We start from the raw sequence: 19691 nt of genomic DNA, 5'->3' as shown, positions 1-19691 counted from the left end.
TATTTTAATATTTTGTATGGTGGATTGAGATGGCCTTCGGCCACAGACAATAAACTTTGTCACTATCACAAAGGATACTTTGCCAATCCCCAACAAAAGGATGATCAGGGCCTGGAGACCAAGCCCTATGAGGAAAGGCTGAGGGAGTTGGGAATGTTTAATCTGGAGGAGGTTGAAGGGGGACAGATTGCTCGTTTAAAGTATTTGAAGGGCTGTCACTTAGAGGAGGGCAGGGAGCTGTTCCTGTTGGCAGCAGAGGATAGGATTCACAATAATGGGTATAAATTACAGACAGAAAGGTACCGGCTGGATATTAGGAAAAATGTTTTTACAGTAAGAGTTGATCGACCGTGGAATCAGCCACCTAGGGAGGTGGTGAGCTCCCCCTCACTGGCGGTCTTTAAGGAGAGGCTGGACAAGCACTTGTCAGGGATGCTCTAGGGCTAGGCTGATCCTGCATTAAGCAGGGAGTTGGACTATATAGCCTGTATGGTCCCTATGATTCTATTTGTGAAATAAGACTCTTGTGAACAGGGGTGAAAGTAAATTAAAATTCTCCCTGGTACTATGATAGATGGAATCAAAGCAGAAGATGGGAGCTGCCTCTTTGGGAATTTTCTTACCCCTGCTCTGTACTGGCCCATTGTGTGTGTGTGTGTGTGTGTGTGTGTAAAGTGCCGTCAAGCCGCAGCCGATTTATGGCAACACCTTTTGGGGATTTTAATGGCAAGAGACTAACAGAGGTGGTTTGCCAGTGCCTTCCTCTGCACAGCAACCCTGGACTTCCTTGGTGGTCTCCCATCCAAATACTAACCAGGGCTGACCCTGCTTAGCTTCTGAGATCTGACGAGATCAGGCTAGCCTGGGCCATCCAGGTCAGGGCACTGGCCCATTACCCGCTCATTTTCACCTCCGCTTTTGACACCAGTTGGTTTTTGTTTAGAAACTCTATGCGTTATTTTCATGCTGTTTTGAATCAAAGCGGGAACACCGCATACTTCATAGCCTCTCTATAGCCAGCATGGTGTAGTGGTTACGAGGAGTGGAGAACTGGGTTCGCTTCTCCACTCCTCCCCATGAAGCCTGCTGGGTGACCTTGGGCTAGTCACAGCTCTCTCCGAGCTCTCAGCCCCACCTATCTCACAAGGTGTCTGTTGTGGAGAGAGGAAGGGAAGGCGATTGTAAGCTGCTCTGAGACTCCTTAAAGGTAGAGAAAAGGAAAGTATAAAAACCAACGCTTCTTCTTCCTTGGTTGAAAACTAGAAAACCCATTCCCTTCTCAAAGAACGCTCTACTCTTGCCCGTAGGTTTTACTCATGGGAGAAAATAATTTTCTATGCTGAGCATTCCTGCCGAGGTGCTAGGGGATTTAACCGTAAAATCCTAATCTGCACCACATCTCTGACTACACCCTTGTGATTACACAGCGAAGGACTCATTCCCCAGTAAACTCCTGCTTAGGTCGGCTTCCAAGAGCAAAACCGCCTTTCGTTTCTCCAACCCCGAACCCATTCCCTTGGAAGCGTGCGGTCCAACTGGAGAATCCCAATGACTTCGGTGCACAACACAGTTCAGGGGGAGGCTGCCAACGTACCCCAGCCTTGGAGAATCCGTTGGTACAGCCTAATTTTTTCAAAAGAAACCTGCACTTATGAATCGGGGCTGGAGAAGGGCGGAGAGGCCGCCTCCAGCAACGGGTTTCGTGGCATGCCCGAATGCATATCTCGGGCCCCGAGGGAAGCCGAGCTGCCTCGCCGCGCTCTCCAGCCGCGCCTTCCCCATTCGCGTGGAGGGAGAGAGACAAGGCCCCTGCATTCCCCCACCCCCCGCGAAGCTGCACCCTTTCTCCTCCTCCCCCTTGCAGAGGGAAGGCAGGAAGGTGCCAGGGCAGCCATGTTGCTGGTGGCTCTGGGAAGAGAAAGGCTCGCGCCCGCCCGCCCCGGGTAACTTTTCAGGGAAGTTTCTGCTCCCAGCCTCCCGGGGCTGCTGCAAAGCCCTAGCGGCGCACAACGAGGCGCGGGGCCTGGGGAGCTTTGCAAAAAGCCCCCCTCCCTCTCTCCCAGGTGGTTTGCACCCAAGGGCGGTCTTTGGCTTCCGAGCTGCTCCAGGCCCCCAAAAGCAAGGCGCAGCAAACGCCGCTGCGTTGCCTCCTCCATTAGGCCGGGGAGAGGAGGGAGGGGGGGCGGCTCTATTCAGGAAGAGCTTTAAGGGCCGCTCGCTTACGCAGGCGGCGCAAGCGCCCGGCGTACGTCTCGCTGGATGCCTGGATGTGCGCGCGGGTGTCTTTCTCGCGCTAAGAGTCCAGCCCCGCCTCTCGTCCGAGCCCCGCAACCACCGCCACCTTCCCCCGCTCTGGCCCGGCTCGCCTATTGGCCGAGGCGCGCATCAGTCAGAGCCCGGACCCATCTCGCGCTCCCCATTCATGCAGTTTGGTTGAGTGTTGGTGTATTTTACTGTTTGCAATAAAGAGGGGGGGATTTTTTTTTTTTGGTTCAGTTTCTGCCGCAATTAACTCTTGGGTCTTTTATATAGTGTTCAAGGGGGGGAGATCTCTTTTTTCCCCCTTTTAAAACAAAGCCTTCCCAAGAGGGTTTGTTTGGTGTGTGTGTTTTTTTTAATTTTGCGCGTGGTGCTTTGCCTTTTAAGCGTTTTTTTTTTGGGGAGGGAGGGGTGTCTTCATTAAACATTTTTAAATACACACCAATCTCTCTTGTTTTGCAAGCAGCTATTAAGGTTCAACTATGCCCAAAAGAAAGGTAAGCAAAAAAACAAAAATATTGGGGGGGGGGGAAGAGAAACGGAGGGAGGAAAGAGTATGAAGCCCGTTTGCGGTGTGTGGGGGGGTTAAAATGTCTTGATTTGCGCGCGCGCGCGCTATGTGCAGTTTGTGTGTGTTTGCATTTTAATATGTCGGTGCATGCCGTGCGGCGGAGCGGGTGCGGATGAGAGACGCTTCGGAAAGGCGATCGGGGCGAGCCGAGGAGCCGGCCGGAGTTGAGTTTGGGCTGTTTTGTTTGGAGAGCGGCGGCTGCTCGCTGTCTCCATGCTGGATCCCGAACAGCCATGGTGCTGGCTGCTGGTGCCCCTATGGAGAGCGCAGAGGCAAAGGCGCGGAAGCCTCCGCCGCCTTTCCCCCCGCCAAGAAACCCAGCAGGTTGCTTCCCCCCAGCCCAAGCCTTGACGGTCATCTGCGGGACGAGGGGGCATCGCTGGGCTTGGCGGAGGGGGCGCGCTTCTTTGCAAAAATTGGGATCCGAAGTGGCTCCCTTTCTCCTGCGTTTGCCTTTGTTCTTTTTTTTGTGTGTGTGTGTGTGTCCTTCCTCCTACTTCTTGTCGTACCAGATGGTTGTGCAATGGTGATCCGGAGCCATTAGGCGGCGCAGAGTTTTGAAATTGTCCTTGCAAGCGCCGGGGGGGGGGGAAGCGGAGAGCGCGCTGGCGAGCCGCGGGTCTCCGAGCAGGCGGAATACAACTTTGGCCGGGGTGGGGGGTGGGGAGGAGAGAGGGGCTATTGTTTTTAAATTTAAAAAAAAAAACCTACCCGCCTTCTTTTCTGCAAATAAACCCTTTTTATCCCCCGTGCAAAAAGGCCCGGGGACTTCCCTTCCCTCTCTTTCTCCCCCCCCCCGCGCGCCTTAAAAATAGCTGCAGATTAATCCATTTAGTTTGATTCATTCGTCAAGCCTCGGTTGCTTTAAAAGCAAAACCTGCAGCGAGCCGCTTTGCGGAGGCCTTTGGCGGCGTACCTGCGTGTGCAAAGCGGCGCTTATGCAATCTTGCTTTCCCCTCCCCCATCTCTCCCCCCCCGGGTCCGCTTTACCCCCCCCCCGGGGTCCATCTAACTCAGTTTAATTCCTCTCCGGAGCACGCCTCCGTTGTGTCGAGTGCGGAAGTATTCCCGTGCGCCCCCCCCCCCCCAATAAAAAGCTGATCGCGACCTTGTAGGCAATTTGGCGGGAACTGCTATTTTTTTTTTAAAAAGGCTGGGGCGACTTTTGACGCAAGGACGTAAAACAAAACAAAGTGGCTGGCGGGGCATTGTGGGAGCTGTAGTCTTTGCTGTGGCAGTTGGGAGGCCGGCTTGGGATCGTCTAAAATACGAATTTCAGGTGGGAGGGGAAGGAGCAGTTTTTTTTTTTTTACACTTACTTTTGCAAGCGTCTTGCAGAAGACGTGCAAGGGCAGGAATGACTTCTGGTGTCACCCAAAGCAAAAAAGGCAGACGAGGCATTGCAAAGATCTAACTGGCACAATAAGAAATACAAGCAGTCGGTGATCAGTTAGGAGTTGTGGAGTTTGCTTTACTGTGTGCCCCTTATTTTGCATGCACCGACTTGGCGGTGACATTGTATGCTAGATTTGCATGTAAGGCTGGAAATAGTGGCTACCGATCCCATGTCTAACAAGCCCTTCCGTTTTGACTAATGTCCTAGACGCCTAGAGACTTATTTGCAGGCGTTTGGTAGCCATTTCCTTTTAGGGGCCAAACCACAAATGCAAATACTGACATTTTGTATGTGCTTTATTTTTTTTACAATAGGCTGCAGCTGAAGGCGAGGTAAAGGAGGAGGTAAGTTTGTTTACATGGTATCATTATAAAACATTCATCCCTGCTCTTCCCCCCACTTCTAGTTGAAGGAGTTTAACCGATATATGATCCATTCACAAAGCAGAGAGTGCTTTAAAAATTCTGCAACAATCCAGTTGTTCACGTGGGGGGGGGCCCTCTAAAAATTTGATGCACATTTGGTAGTACAATTATTTAAACACACTGGCCACCATCCAGCACATTAATAAGTGTTCTTAAATATTATTGATTTCAGTGCGAACACCTTAAGCCTGTGCATACTGCACTCCTAGTGAAATCATCAGGACTTGCAACTCAATCTTAACTCTGCTTATTCAGATGGAAACCATACAGATTTTAGTTGAGCTTGCCAGAAGTATGTTTCAGAGGGTAGCCATGTTGGTCTGCAATAGAAGAGCTAGAACCGTAGAAGAGCATACAGCAGCAGTTCGTATAAGCTTTCAAGAGTCAAATCTCCCGTCATCAGATACAAGTAGGAATGGAGATCCTTGAGTCCTTATGCCCCAAAAATCTTGTTGGTCTCTAAGGTGCCACTGGACTCAATTCTAGCTCTTCTTCTGGAAATATGTTGATGATTGGAGTCATAAGAGAGCTTGACCTTGACTGGATGGTACCCATTCACTTTGCCTATCCATTTTACTGGAATTTAACAAAGTTCGCCACAAATGGTTGATATGTGCTGATCTGGCTGTCCGGAGCAAAGTGCAGAAAAGCTGCAATTTACTTAAATGTATAGGTTTGGGGCTATTTTCTCACCATCAGCGCTGTTAAGATACATATCCCAGTTCTCCATTCAAATTTGTAGCCTTACAATTTGGAGATGGACATACGGAGTCCTGGAAAATGTTCAGTGGTGTGGCTACAGCACAATAGGTCAACTGTTACAGCCCGGAGAGTTTTTCACTGGCTGGTATAGAGAGTCCTTTGCTAGCACTGGGATGGCTGGCATTGGCCAGAAGCCTGCTATTGCTTTCCCCCATAATAGTTATAAGAGCCCGAAAGGGTAGAGGGTCTGTAGCTATTTTTGAGCGAAAAGCAGTACCGGAGGGACCTGAGCAGAGGCAGTGACCTACGACAGTTGCGTTCCATCCATGACAGCCCACTGCTGAAATAGGTCACTGTTAAGGGTCAGCTGCCCTTTAAATGGCTACTGAGTCTGGCTCAGGGCTGGCATAGACTATTGTACATTATGCAACAGATGTATGGACAAGGGAGTACTGGGGGGGGGGGCTACTCTAAAATGTTAAGGATGCATAAGAGCAGCCAACACACATCTGAGAGCCCGCGTGGTGTAGGGGTTAAGAACAGTGATTTGGAGCAGTGGAGTCTGATCTGGAGAACCAGGTTTGATCCTCCACTCCTCCACATGAGCGACGGAGGCTAATCTGGGGAACCAGGTTGGTTGCCCCCCTCCTACACATGAAGCCTGCTGGGTGACCTTGGGCTAGACATAGCTTTCTTAGATCATTCTCAGCCCCACCTACCTCACAGGGTGTCTGTTGTGGGGAGGGGAAGGGAAGGTGATTGTAAGCCAGTTTGATTCTCCCTTAAGTGGTAGAGAAAGTCGGCATATAAAAACCAACTCCTCCTCCTTCTGTCCACCCATTCGCAATGTACCAACAGCTTTTGGAGAGCTGGGCTGTTTGTCATCCTCTGGGAGGCTGATTTATGCCAGGGGATACACTTGCGCGGAGCCGACCACAACGCTGGATGGCTCTTACACGTGAACTGGCAGAAATTAGGGAAGCAGCAACACTTCCCTTATCCTAAATTGCGTACAGTTATGGACTATCTTGGCATGCATTCAGTTATAACTTTTGCCCTTTGCACTATGGGGCAGCCCGATCCTGTGGATGTTCACTTTCAACTGAGCTCCAGTGAACTGAGTGGGACTTTTGCCCGAGTACATTTGCAGATGACTTTACAATGTGAATTTCCCTTTTTAATGGCATCGACTTACAGTTTGTCTGTCTTTCGTGCAGCCAAAGAGACGATCGGCTAGGTTATCCGCAGTGAGTACCTCTCTGAGTCCTTTTCTTCCATGTTAACACTTCCATTATGTCGGTGCTGATGACTTGGGAGCCCTCATGCAAGGAGGTTCCAACAGCGTCTGCAAAACAGGGAGCCTTATTATTCTGGAGGACTGAGGGTGGGTGTCATGTGGCGCAGTACTTAAGGGTGGAAGTTCCTGGTCCGAATCTCATCTCAGCTGTGAACTCTGAAGGTGACCTTGGGACAGGAACACACATTTCAAAGAGCATAAGAAAAGCCCTGCTGGATCAGGCCAAGGCCCGTCAAGTCGAACAGTCTGTTCACACAGTGGCCCACCAGGTGCCTCCAGGAAGCCCACACTGAAACACTGGACCGCTGCTAAAAATGGCAACTCCAAGTCTGTCTCTCCATTTTCATAACATCTAGTACACCTTGTCTCGTGCCATCTTATGTTTACACTTGTGCATCCCCTGTGGAATCGGGGCCAAAAATGCTTGACATGATAGCGTCAAATGAACACATGAAGCTGCCTTCTACTGAATCTGACCCTTGGTCCATCAAAGTCAGTATTGTCTACTCAGACCAGCAGCGACTCTCCAGGTAGAGGTCTTTCACATCACCTACTTGCCTAGTCCCTTTAACTGGAGATGCCAAGGATTGAACCTGGGAACTTCTGCATGCCAAGCAGATGCTGTGCCGCTGAGCCACAGCCCCTCCCCATGTCAGGACACATGGAGTCAGTGCAGTGCGGCTTCGTGGAAAGGGAGGAAGAAGGCGGCGGCAGGAGTCTCTTAGTTCTGGCTACAGTCTGGTGGGCTTTGTAATGTGGCAAGCCACTCTGGCCGAGTTCCCCATTTGCACTGTGGGGATAATGATACTGATTTAATTTACAGGGTTCTTGGAAAGATTGGGATAATGTATGTGTTGCAATATGGAAATACAATAGTATTATTCCTATTACATCTTTGTGGCTAGCATTGTAAAAGTGGGACAGAATTCTGCAAATGGTTTATAAATCTTATGTTCTGGATTATGCCATGAAGCCCATTTGTGATCCCCAAATCCTCCCATTGGCAAAATCTTGGTGCATTTAGATTGCCTGGTTGAACCCAAGATCTATTGTAGCAATCCCCAGTGTGGTGCCCCATGGATGCTCACCTAAGTGCTTTCTGGCACCCCCGCCACTGATTCCATGATCCTTTCCCTTTTCAACTAACTTTTTTTATCCTGTTCACACTTCCTCCTTTCTAGTATTTCCTGTGACCCTCCCCTCACAATCTTTTCTTCCGCTTTCTCTGTTCCTCTTTCTCTCTGTGCCCTTAACACTTACTCCCCATGCCATTTCTTTACCTGGCTGAGAAGAGCTCCTAGCACAGGGGTGTCAAACATATGGCCCTTGAGAGCTCTTATCTGGCCAGCCGAGGCAGCCCACTCCTGATCTGGGCATTAAATTTTATGGTATGCATGGCCCGGCCTGACCAAGTGACATTTATGTCATATCTGGTCCTCATAACAATTGAGTTCGACACCCGTCTACCTAGCACCTGCTACTAAATACCTTTACTCCCCCATACACACACTAGATAACATTAATTGTACACAGGCTTAGGGACTCCCCAATATCAGTCTTCGATCCTGAAAATACTTGTGCATAGAAACTGAGGCACTTTCCAATTTATTTCGCTTGGATAAATATTAGTAAATGAAGGTAATGTATATTATTGCCTGAAAGTTTTGTTTGTTCCCTATAAAAATGGAAATCTTCCATTTCCCCTCATAAATGTTTCACTGAATTTAAGCTTTAATTTTTAAAAAAAATTATGTATGGGAGGGGGGTTAGGGGTAGGGCACCCATTTTGTGGTGGCACCCACTCCTCTCTCTCAAAATTCTAAAAGTGCTCACAAGCTATACAAAATTGAGGACCCATTGACTGCAGAAAGAGTAGTAACTAGTTCACTGATCACTCTGTTTGCACAAGACTTGTTGGAATTCAGTGGGCATTGCAAAAGAACACACCTAATCTTGGACAACATTCATTTCAGTTGGGCTGAGATAAGTGGATTATGCTCAGGTCCATATCTATTCTGTACTTAAAGAAACTGACTGTGTTCGCCTACAACGTTCCTCATTCACCTGTTTGCTTCTCTTGCAGAAACCTGCTCTGCCTAAACCAGAGCCAAAGCCGAAAAAGGCAGCACCCAAGGTAAAAAAAAAAAATCCAAATAAACGCTGAAGACCATACATTTCCATTAAAAAAAATAGAGTAACTAGCTGGCATTGTGCTTTCTCATCCACACAGTCATTCTTTTTTCCCCAGAAAAATATTTGGTAGATGGTTAAAATAAACATATTTTGTGTGTGAAAGATCTAGAGCTCTTTGTTTCTTTTAAACATATTCTTGAAATTCCTCAAAGGGCATGGTAATTTCCACTGTGTACATCCTAACTAAAACGATCAAGTATATTTTGTTTGTATACACTCCTTAATTTGTTTAGGAGAGCCAGTGTGATGAAGTGGTTAGAGCGTCAGGCTAAAGATCTGTGTTCAAATACCCACTACTGTAAAAGCTCACTGAGTGATCTTGGGCCAGTCATTCTCTCTCAGTCTGACCTACCTCACAGGGTTGTTGTGAGTATAAAACAGGGAGGAGAAGCCCATTAGTGCCACATTGAGCTCCTGAAATGGGTGGGATCAAAATGTAGTATCTAGGTCAACAGTATTTAGCCTTGCAGGCCGAGGACCCATCTTTAACCCTTAGGTGGCAACATGGGACACATTAAGATAGAAGGACATGACATCACAGCCACATATGAGGCGAAAGAGTTTTGATGGATGTGGAGGCCAGGACAGGGAGCAGCAGACCAAGGAAGCCAGGGGAACGCAAGCTGACCACCTTGAGGGGTATTGCTGTAAGGAACAAACCAAGGATTACAACTAGGGTTGTGCATATTGATAAACTTGAACCGGAAATAAACCCGAAAATAGCTGTTTCGGCAAAGTTTGGTTTTCGGTTTTACCAAAATACCAAAACCTGGGAATCTGCCCAAAGCCGAATAGGTTTCAGCTGAATAGGTATTCAAGTTTTTTCAGCTTTGGCTTTCCCCAGGCTTTTCCCTGTAGGAATTTTTTTAATGAGCTCTGGGGGAGGCATTTTTGGAGGTAGAGTTCCCAAATTTTCAGGATAGCTTCAAGGAACTCTCCTTGCATGAACCCCGAAGTTTGGTGAAGATTGGGTCAGGGGGTCCGATTTTTGGGTGTCCCGAATGGGTCAACCCCCCTCCTGCATAGAGAATCATTGTAAACTTCTCTATGGAGGAGGGGGGCAACCCCTTCAAGACCTCATAAAATCGGGCCCCCTGACCCAATCTTCCCCAAACTTCAGGGTTCATGCAAGGAGAGTCCCTTGCAGCCACGCTGCAAATTTGGTGACGCTACCTCCAAAAATGCCCCCACAGGAGCTTTGAAAAAAATCCCCACAGACTGTAATGGACCCAACTTTTTCCAGTTAACCCGGAAATAAAGCCAAATACCATATTTACCGGTATGGGAATTCAGCTTATTCTGGGTTTACTGGGGGGAAAACGGCCCAATAAACCTGAAATTTACCGATTTTTTTTTCTTTTGCACAACCCTAATTACAACCATAGAGGAATCCCATTCTCTGCTGAGTGGCCTTGCCTTCACTGTCTTCCTGTTCCTCCTAATGTGAAGAGAGCTCTTGCTCTCTTCACTTGCACACTAGCAGCTGGTCCCTCCAAAAAGCAACAGAAAAAAAATGGTGGGTTTACAGATGCTCAGGAGCCTCTGACGGTCCTGATCCATGGGCTGAAGGCCACTGATCTAGATAGGCTGAGAGCCAGTATGGTGCTGTAGGATTGTGCACCTTTCCCCCAGTATTTTTTGGGTTTAATAAACCCGGAAAATTTTGAAAAATCTGAAAAGCCAAATACAATAGATTCGGCTTTTCGAAAGCATTCACGTTTATTAAACCCTAACCCAAAAAATACCGGGGGAAAGGTGCAGAGCCCTACAACACCAGGTTCAAATCCCCACTGGTGCCATGGAAGCTTGCTGGGTGACCTTGGGCCAGTCACACTCAGTCTAGCCTACTTCACAGGGTTGTTGTGAGGATAGAACAGAGGGGAGGAGAATGATGTAAGCTGCTGTGGGTCCCCTTTTGGGTGAAAGACAGTATATAAATGAAGTGAATAAATAAATAGGTTCCATGTGGAAGGGGGGAACAGTTGCCAAAGTTTCAGCTAGCAAAGCTGTAGAATTCACACGCCGGTTGTAACTAAAATTGCTTTTGAAATTAGTACGCCTTTTTGCTGAGTTTGAGTCAAGCCGCCAACCAGCTAAATTTAATTTAGTCAGTGAGTTGGGCTGCAAAGTCACCAGTGAAAAGCCATATGATTGGGTAGCGGTTACCAAACACCCTTGTCTTCAGGGAATCCTTTTGCCTTTGACTTGCCTGCTAGAGAGCCCTTTGCATGTCCTTTGTGGTATGTTCTCTGTGTTACGGAAGATGCTGCACCTTGGAACACGCCTCGTTCTCAGGGCTGGTCTATATGTGCAGTGGAATGAGGCTGTAGAATCGACTGTACAGCTTCAGTCTGTGAAAAGGGAAGGGCAGCATCACCTCGGACTGAAGGCTTGAAACAGAACCTTTCTCCCTAATGTGCTGATTTGGTTTGGAAGGGTTTTTTTTAATGAGAATTTAAAAAAAAATATCCTTCACCTGCAGTCTGAAGTGGTACAGTCCTTTCTCTCACTTCCAGATTCTACCACCTCATTCTGGTGCATGAGTAGACCAGAAAATATTTAATACCGTCTCCCTACATCCCACCTCTGGCACAAATGAAATTCCCCTGCAGAAGAGATATGGAAGTTTGCAAGTAATCCACACTTCTTGCCTAGTATGAGCCAGCATAGTGTAGTGGTTAAGAGCGGTGGAGTCTGATCTGGAGAACCAGGTTTGATTCCTCACTCCTCCACATGAGCGGTGGAGGCTAATCTGGCGAACTGGATTAGTTTCCCCACTCCTACACACGAAGACAGCTGGGTGACCTTGGGCTAGTCACACTCTCAGCCTCACCTACCTCACAGGGTGTCTGTTGTGGGAAGGGGAAGGTGATTGTAACATAGTTTGATTCTTCCTTAAGTGGTAGAGAAAGTCAGCATATAAAAACCAACTCTTCTTCTTGGACCACTGTTTGAGAACTACTTCCATTGAGCAGGCCTAGGGTGGTGGGCAGCCTTAATTTCTCAGTAGCAGCACTTTGTGGGGATAGGGAGAAATTCCCCTCCCCCCCCAAAAAAAACCCAAAAACTCCAGCATGTATAATATACATCTAATGTTACAGCCTTATTACTGATTTTTTTGGGTAATGAATAGCAATTAGAATTCGGACATTTATGGGTACTGGATTAAAAGCCCTGCATTATGTGGATATGAATATGTTGAGATTCTGGTTGTGTAGAGCAATCCTCAGAGGGGGTGGGGCAAATGGCCTTTGGAGCCAGCATGACCCTTGTGCTGGCGTTAGTGCCACTTGCACCGGCTAAGTGGGCATTGATGCCAGCGCAGGGCAATTTATGCCGGCTCCAGGGAGCAGCAAGGCTCAGGCAACCGGCACTGCCTCCAACAGCGTTTCCCCAGTGCGAAGGCTCGCGCCAGCCCTGAAGGGGCGTTCCCAGGGCATTCCCTAAGCTTTTTTGCCCCAAGACTGCCCCCTTTTGCAAGTGCAAACTGCACCTGCAAAACTCAAGGCGTATCCCCATGAAACTCAATGGAGGAGTTTTACGGGGCTTGGGGGGGATTAATTTTTAATTCCCTCTGCACCACTGCAAACTGCTCAGGAGGTGGCATGGCTACGCCACCCCTGGGCACTCCTTAACAACCCCCCTTCAGAATTGCTCAGTAATTCATACAAATGAGAACCCATGAGGACTTGCAGGGGAGGAGAGACCCTATCCCTGCTGGCCCCCGCGCCCTTCCAGCTCTGCCACCTCCCTGGCTTCTTGTTGCCTCTTCTCCCTTACCTTAGGTGATCCATTTTTTAAACAATATCTTTGCTTGTGCAGACACCTCAAGTTATTTGAGGGGGGTTAATTCACTATATTTCTATTTCTAAAAGCTTCTTTTAATATTTTTCTGCAAACTTGGGGATTGCCCTAGGTTTGCAGAAACATATACCTTAACCCTTGGCCACCATGCTCATGTTTCGATCCATCTGGAAAGACCAACCATTGCTATTATACGTATAGATGGTTTACCATGAGATAACTGGGACAGTGACTTGTTCACACAACAAGGCACTTAGCAGAGGCCGGGGAAAATTCAAAAAAGAAAAGTGTGCCCGTATAAATTGCATAGCCATTACCCCAGTTTTTCTCCATAGTCAATGGTGGCAGTATCCATCCTTCTAAGCGCTTGAGCCCTTTGCTGTGTGTAGATTACCTTGAGCGGTTAGGAGGAAAACAATCCTAAGAAACAAGGCAATAGGTAGATAAACAGTTTTGACTTAGGTGGAGTGCTGGTTTAGTCCTCTTTACCCTCAAATTAATATATTCATCCTAGCTGAAAGAAGCTCGGTAGCAGGGCATGCGTACGATTGCTGCAGCGCTCTTTTCTCTGTAGGGTGCCTTGTGTCTGCAGTTCACTCCTAAAAGGACTGCTCATTCCTTTTTGTATTCAGGAAACAGATCAAGGCATTTTTGTTCTGTTTTAAGCCTTTGGCATCTGATTAATGTGATCGTGCCGATCTTTACTGTTGGTTTATTATCTTACAACACATGTTTAAAACAAATTGTGTTCTATCGGCAATTTTTTTCACTGTGTGAGCTGCCTTGACCTTTGTTTCTATAGAAAGGAGGGTTCTGTAGCCCTCTCTTTACATGCTAATGGGCATCATATCTGGTTTGGTCCGTAGCATTCCGCAGTTTGTCTGCTTCAAGTCACAGGTTGTCACAAAACACTGCTTGCTGCAGGTGGAGCTATCTCCAAGAATTCACCCTCCCCAGTAACCCGTTTTCTAGCATGACACGGAGCCATACAGCCATTATTAGACAGCCCCTACAGCACAATACGTGTCTTCTGTCAGGTTTGTTATATAAAGAAAGCAAAGTACATTATTGTCTCAACAAGGAAGGCAAGGGATTGCACATGCTTCATTCTGACATCTTTCTCACCTGCTACAGCAAAAAGTACATTCTTACTCTTATTGGAATTAGACAGGAAATAGTGTAGGCTGTTATGGGTTTCATTCTCTATTGCACTTTGCGTATACACAGCTGTTGATATGTTGGGATTTTGTGTGTGTGTGTTTTTTTTTAACGTCTGCCTTTCAAATATGCTGATGTCTGAAACTGCAGCAGAGTAAATGGGCAGGGTGTAAATTCTTGCCAAGTACTTTTGCAGTACATGGTCCAATGGGAGAAACCAGCACATTGGACAGTTTCTACATCCAGGGAGAATCTCAGCTTATGTCTAATAATAGCAGAATAAATTATCTCTAAATAGAGTTAAATAGAGTTTTAAAAATATATTTGCCTTTTCTGTAATGTGTCATATGTGGCCACAATACTTCAAAAGAGAGTTGCTGTTATCCAAGCAGAAATGTTTATTATTGTTTAAGTATGCATTTCCCACCACAAAACATCCTTATTTAGTCTGCAAATTATGTCTCTTCATTATCTTACTTGAAACATAAAAGCCTCGATATTTGAGAATTGACATTTAAATGCAATCTGCTATTCTCCTTTTTTGTTGTTGTTAAATGGGATTGCTGCTGCAGAAAGAAAAAGGAGCAAATGATAAGAAGGAGGACAAAAAGGTAGCAAAAGGGAAGAAGGGAGCCAAAGGAAAAGACGAAACTAAGCAAGAAGATGCTAAAGAAGAAAACCACTCTGAGAACGGAGATACCAAAACTAACGAGGTAGAGTATATGGCAGCTATATGGTGCAGGGGAATCAGCCCTTATAACTGTATGCAGTATGTAGTTTAGCTGGCCTGGAACACAGGTGGCAGCTGGATTTGAGACCTGAAAAACCAAAACAGAAAGGGGAAGAAAAACTTCAATCCAGAAAGACCAAGTATCTAAGAAGGGTGACAAAAAGCTAATACCAGAATGTATACTTAAGGCTTCCATGCGATAAGTTAACAAAACTTTCATACATTACAAATGGGAAAAAACTGGTTATAATGGGGGGAAAGTTACCATTTGTAATGTGTTAAAGTTTTATTAATTTATCACATGTAACCCTTAAGTAGTCATTCTGGTGTTAGGCTTTTTAGCCCTGACATGATCTCAGAAGCTAAGTAGGGTCAGCCCTGTTTAGTATTTGGTTGGGAGACCACCAAGGAATACTAGGGTAGCTATGCAGAGGAAGACAATGGTAAACCACTTTTGTTAGTCTCTTGCCTTGAAAACCCTACTGGGTCGCCAGAAGTCAGCTGTGACTTGATGGCACTTGACACACACACATTAGGCTTTTTGTCAACCTTCTTGGTTACCTGGATTTGAGACCTGGCCATTATTTGTCACTGTCCTGAGGTCTCTAAGCACACAATTCTCATTATTTCCAAGGGTCTGCAAGGCAGAGGAAGGAGATTGACCTCCTCTGTCTTCTCAGTCTGCTGTGCATGCCAAAGGTCTGGGGACGAGCGTAGGTTTTGTCTGCTGCTGATATTAAGCAAGCACAGTATCTGGAATACACAATTTAGAGAAGGGAAAGGGATCTTGTGTTGTGCTGGAACTTGATTCGTGGCCATCAGTGGCTATTTTGGCACAGAAATCTGAAAAACTCTGTCAGGAATGTACCATTTTAGTATACAGGGATGCTACATTTGAATCCCTTCCCATGTTGATAAAGGCTACAAATGTGGAAAACTAGCATGTCAGGTAGAGGGTTCCCAGTCTGGTCCTTGAGGTACTAGCTTTCTCTTGCAGAGAGACTGTGATGTGAATGACCATTAAAACATGAATTATGACACCTAAAATGCTGCACTGTGCTTTTGCTGTACATTTGAAGCATCACTGAGTTAAACATGATGTAACATTTTAGAACTGGAGGTCATGCAGAAGAAAGAAGCCTGCTAGAGAGGGGTGGACCCATGTTTTATGTAATGGGGTGGGGGACAGACCCCCCCTTCCCCAGAAGGAAAATAAGAGGGATGGGAGATTAAGCCTTTTTTAAACCTGACATGCTGCAGTGGAAACAAAATCTTAATAAAGGTAGAAAAATAAGCTGCGTCTTTTCATCCCCATTGATTCTTAAATTTGCACACATGTAAATACATTTGGCACTTAAGTGACATAATAATAAAAGGCAAGCTGAGCTGTGCTTTCTGTATGTTTTGATTCTATGAATTTGAAGATGTAATGTATATGTACTATACATTTCTGTTGTTCTTTCAAGGGGTCGGATTTAGTAATGAGTACAGAATTTAAAATCGTTCACACGAGAAATAAATTTCTGTAGGTGGGAAGTAATCCATGGACGCAAGGATTGTGGATCTTTTCCAGATCTCACCCCCCACCCCGGTAGCCATTTCTGACCCTTGGGACAGTTCATTCATGGACTAATAGCTGTGTGGGTCAGGAGGCTGTCGTGGGGAGCTAATTTGACACAGGGCAATTTCATCCTCTTTCCCCACCGCAGCCTTCTGACCCAGGAATTACATTTCTTAGGGTCAGAAAGTGCTGCTAGGGGGAGGAGAACGTGGGGAAAATCTGCCGATGGATCACTAGATCCAACCCAGGGATATGTTTCACTTCAGAATCCTCTGCATCTAGTTTTGGTTCGTTTGTACTAAAGATAGAAGCTAGCACGTTCTTTCAAACAATAGAATGGGATATTTCCTATTTGTAAAAAAATACTTTCTTTTTTCCCCATCTCTAACACTGATAGGCACCAGCTGCTGAAGAATCTGATGAAAAGGAAACCAAGTCCGAGTAACAACCTTTGCCCTGTTCATTTCCATCATTCGGTATCCATACCTCCATACTGTATTGTTAAGAGAGGAATATTTTTATCAACTATTTTATAAATGCAGGTTTTTTTAGCATGAATTTAATCATGGAACATCTTCATCTCTGTTACTTGGGACTTAAAACAAAAAAACAAAACAAAAAATCTTTTGTTTTTAAAATTTTGTGATTGTCATAGTTTGTATGGTACCTGGAAAGAATCAGTGGTGGTAGCTATTGACTTCTGTCAGTATATAATCCCTTTGTGTGTAAGTCAAGACAGACTTCAGATTTTAATTTCACCCTTGTTACGTGTTGTACGGTTTCTTAACGTGGGGAGGTCTCGAAAAAAAATTACACAAAATAATTGCGTCAGACATTCCGGTGGTTCTGTGGGTTGCTTTTATAAAGAAGGTGAGATATTTTCATGAAAAATCCTAAGAAGCTGGAAATCTTGTTGTATCCCAAATGTAGTTTTATTTTGTCACATTTTGGAGAAGAAGAATAATGCGGGGGGGGGGAGTGTAATCGTGTTTTTAAATGAAATACAAAAAAAATTCTTTTAGAAAAAAAGGGCAGGTTGGCGGAATATACCCACTGTTAGGAATTTTGCTGGATTTATCTTAATAAAAAAAGACTCCTCGAAAGAAGCATTGTAGTTTTGCTTACTTATGTGGTAGTGATGCATTTCTGTACTCAGGACTGTCTGCTTCCTACAGGAGGGATATCAAATCTGGGACTGTATCCTGTTTACCAGTAGTCCTGAGACTGTCCCACTCTGCTCACAAAAGAGCTCAGTCAGGGGCCGAGCACTGCTTGTATCACCCTAGTTGTGGCCCTGAATGCCAGTGGGGAATGTTTCAAGCATTTAAATTTGTGGATGGACCTTTTATCAGGTGGACTCAGGCTGCAATCTGGGGGTGTGTGAATCTCCTTTGGAGCAGTTGTGACCCCATGCTGGTGCGGGTGCCACTTTATCATGGGATAAAGCGACAAACATGCTGGCGTCCGGGAGCGACGGAGCTCCACTGGCCAGCACAGCCAGTATGGGAACTAAATTTCGGAAGAGATAACGGCTGCACCGGCGTGGAGGAGACATATCCAGGGGCCGAGCTGCCTTTGGGCAGCTTCCTAACCCTGTTCGCCCTGGGAACACCCCCTTGAGCGGTGGCAGGGTGGTGCCACCATTTTTGGCGGGTCAGCCTCGCTCATTTTAATGGTGCATTCCCTCCAATTTTTATTTTTAAATAACCTTTTTTGTCCCTTCCTGGCAGCTTGGAAGCCTCAGAGGAGGAGGCACGGTTCCACCGCTCATAGCAGTTGCGGATCTACCCCTACCTTTAGGAGTGGGCTGCCCGTCCTGGGTGTTAAGTTTTGACCTCTGATCCTAATGGTTTTAAGAAACACCTAGATATAAAATTGCTAGATTTTAGTTCAGCAGCACCTTAAGAGACCAAGAAGGTTTTCGGAGTATGAGATTTTGAGAGTCAAATATTCCATCATCATATACTAGCATGGGCTACCCTCTGAAACTAAATATAAAATTGTGTCAGTAATAGAAAGCTGCTGTAGGAATGCAAATAATATTTGTTCTAGAGCACCCAAAATTGAATGAGTAAATATCTCAGCACCATAAATCTGAAAAAAAAGGAAGACATTTGAGAAGGAGGGATAGCTTGTTTTCAATTGCTTACTTTCTGTCTACATTCAGAACAAACCTTGGAGGTCATGTGGCAGTTCTGAAACTCAGATACTCTTCTGCAATAGTGCATTGTTAAGTTGTTACATCCATACCACAAACTGTGGTTAGTTTCTTGTCTGTAAACCAGGACTAAACCACAATTTAACATTAGCTATATTTTAATCCTGGTCCGTAGGCAAACTACAGTTTGGGATCAAGATATAATGACAAGCTGTGATTTGTTACGAACCAGCAAGTCTTTGGTACCTGAGCTATGCACAGAGGGAGAGAGTGCGCAAGACTGAGGACATCCAGAGCTTGTTTTAGGAATGAAAAAAGTAATTTGTCATGACATCAGAATTCAGCCTCCGTTTTCACATCAGATCATGACATGAACATCTGTATCCATGGAGATTTACATTTTTATTCTTATAAATATGTCTTTGAAATCAATGGAATTTACTTCCAATGGGATTTATTTCTAAATAAGTATGCTATATGGATGAGGATTCCTTAAACAAGTTGTTAAAACTACAATTACAAACAATACCAGTGATAGAGAAAGGTGGGGGAGACATCTACAAGAAGTCAAAGTGGCTGAATAAAAAGATAAGTGATGAGCTGAAAATTAAAAAGGACATATATAGGAAATGGAAGGTGGGACAGGTAACTAGAGACATCTACAGGCAAGTAGACTGGAGTTGCTGAAGACAGTTTTATTGTGATTTTAAATTTTGGGTTTTTTTAAATGTAATTTATTTTATGTATTTCATTAATATTGTAAGCCTCCTTGAGCTCCATAAGGATGAAAGATGTCTAATAATTATGTTAATTAATTAATTAGTGCCAAGAAAGTTAAAGTTCAAAATGAGCTGAGGGTAGCATGGAAGGTTAGGAATAAAAGGGTTGTTTCAAGTATGTCTGAATAAGAAGCGGAGGAAGGAAACGGTAGACCGGGGAGGATGGAGAAATGGTGACAAAAGAAAGGCAGAATTACTCAAGTCCTGTTTTGCCCCAACTTCTTCCAAAAGAGGAACCGTGTGCAGCTTTGGCAAAAGGAGAGTGACTGGCGGGGGGTGCGGGGACACGATTGCTGCTCAAAACTGATACGTTGGTCAAGGAATAGCTAGCTACTTTCAAGTCATCCTGGCTGGCTACATTTCCATCCTAGGGTACCAAAGGAATTCCCAGGTGTACCCTTGGAACCTCATCTTTGAGAAATCCTGGCGGTACCTTGAGGCTAGAGATGGGCAATTTTTATTTTATTTATTTAGTAGATATTTTAGTCACCGCTTACTCAGAGGGTCTTGCGCTCACAACGTTAAAACAGTATAAATGAGTTAAAAGCAACATAAAAGCAGATAACAAATATAAACCATTAACATGATGAAGAAGAGTTGGTTTTTATGCCCCACTTTTCTCTACCGTAAGGAGTCTCAAAGCAGCTTACAATCACCT

General features: G+C 45.5%; 1 protein-coding gene across 1 annotated transcript; it reads left to right on the top strand.

The window, feature by feature from the left end:
* Window positions 1-2715: 2715 nt before the first annotated feature.
* HMGN5 (high mobility group nucleosome binding domain 5) lies at window positions 2716-17202 on the top strand. The gene is made up of 6 exons (XM_056859613.1): window positions 2716-2756; window positions 4541-4570; window positions 6571-6600; window positions 8734-8784; window positions 14378-14518; window positions 16494-17202. The coding sequence occupies exons 1-6, from the start codon at window positions 2742-2744 to the stop codon at window positions 16539-16541; spliced, it is 315 nt and encodes a 104-aa protein (XP_056715591.1). The 5' UTR covers window positions 2716-2741; the 3' UTR covers window positions 16542-17202.
* The last annotated feature ends 2489 nt before the right edge of the window (window positions 17203-19691 follow it).

The sequence above is a fragment of the Euleptes europaea genome, chromosome 13 (genome assembly GCF_029931775.1).
Source record: "Euleptes europaea isolate rEulEur1 chromosome 13, rEulEur1.hap1, whole genome shotgun sequence".
Classification (NCBI taxonomy): Eukaryota; Metazoa; Chordata; class Lepidosauria; order Squamata; family Sphaerodactylidae; genus Euleptes; species Euleptes europaea.
Note: the sequence above shows the minus strand (reverse complement) of the source record. Positions and strands in the feature narration are given on the sequence as shown.

Coding starts and splice junctions, on each gene's coding strand:
- HMGN5 (XM_056859613.1), top strand. Junction 6,601..8,733: donor GATCGGCTAGGTTATCCGCA/GTGAGTACCTCT, acceptor CTTCTCTTGCAG/AAACCTGCTCTGCCTAAACC. Junction 8,785..14,377: donor CGAAAAAGGCAGCACCCAAG/GTAAAAAAAAAA, acceptor TTGCTGCTGCAG/AAAGAAAAAGGAGCAAATGA.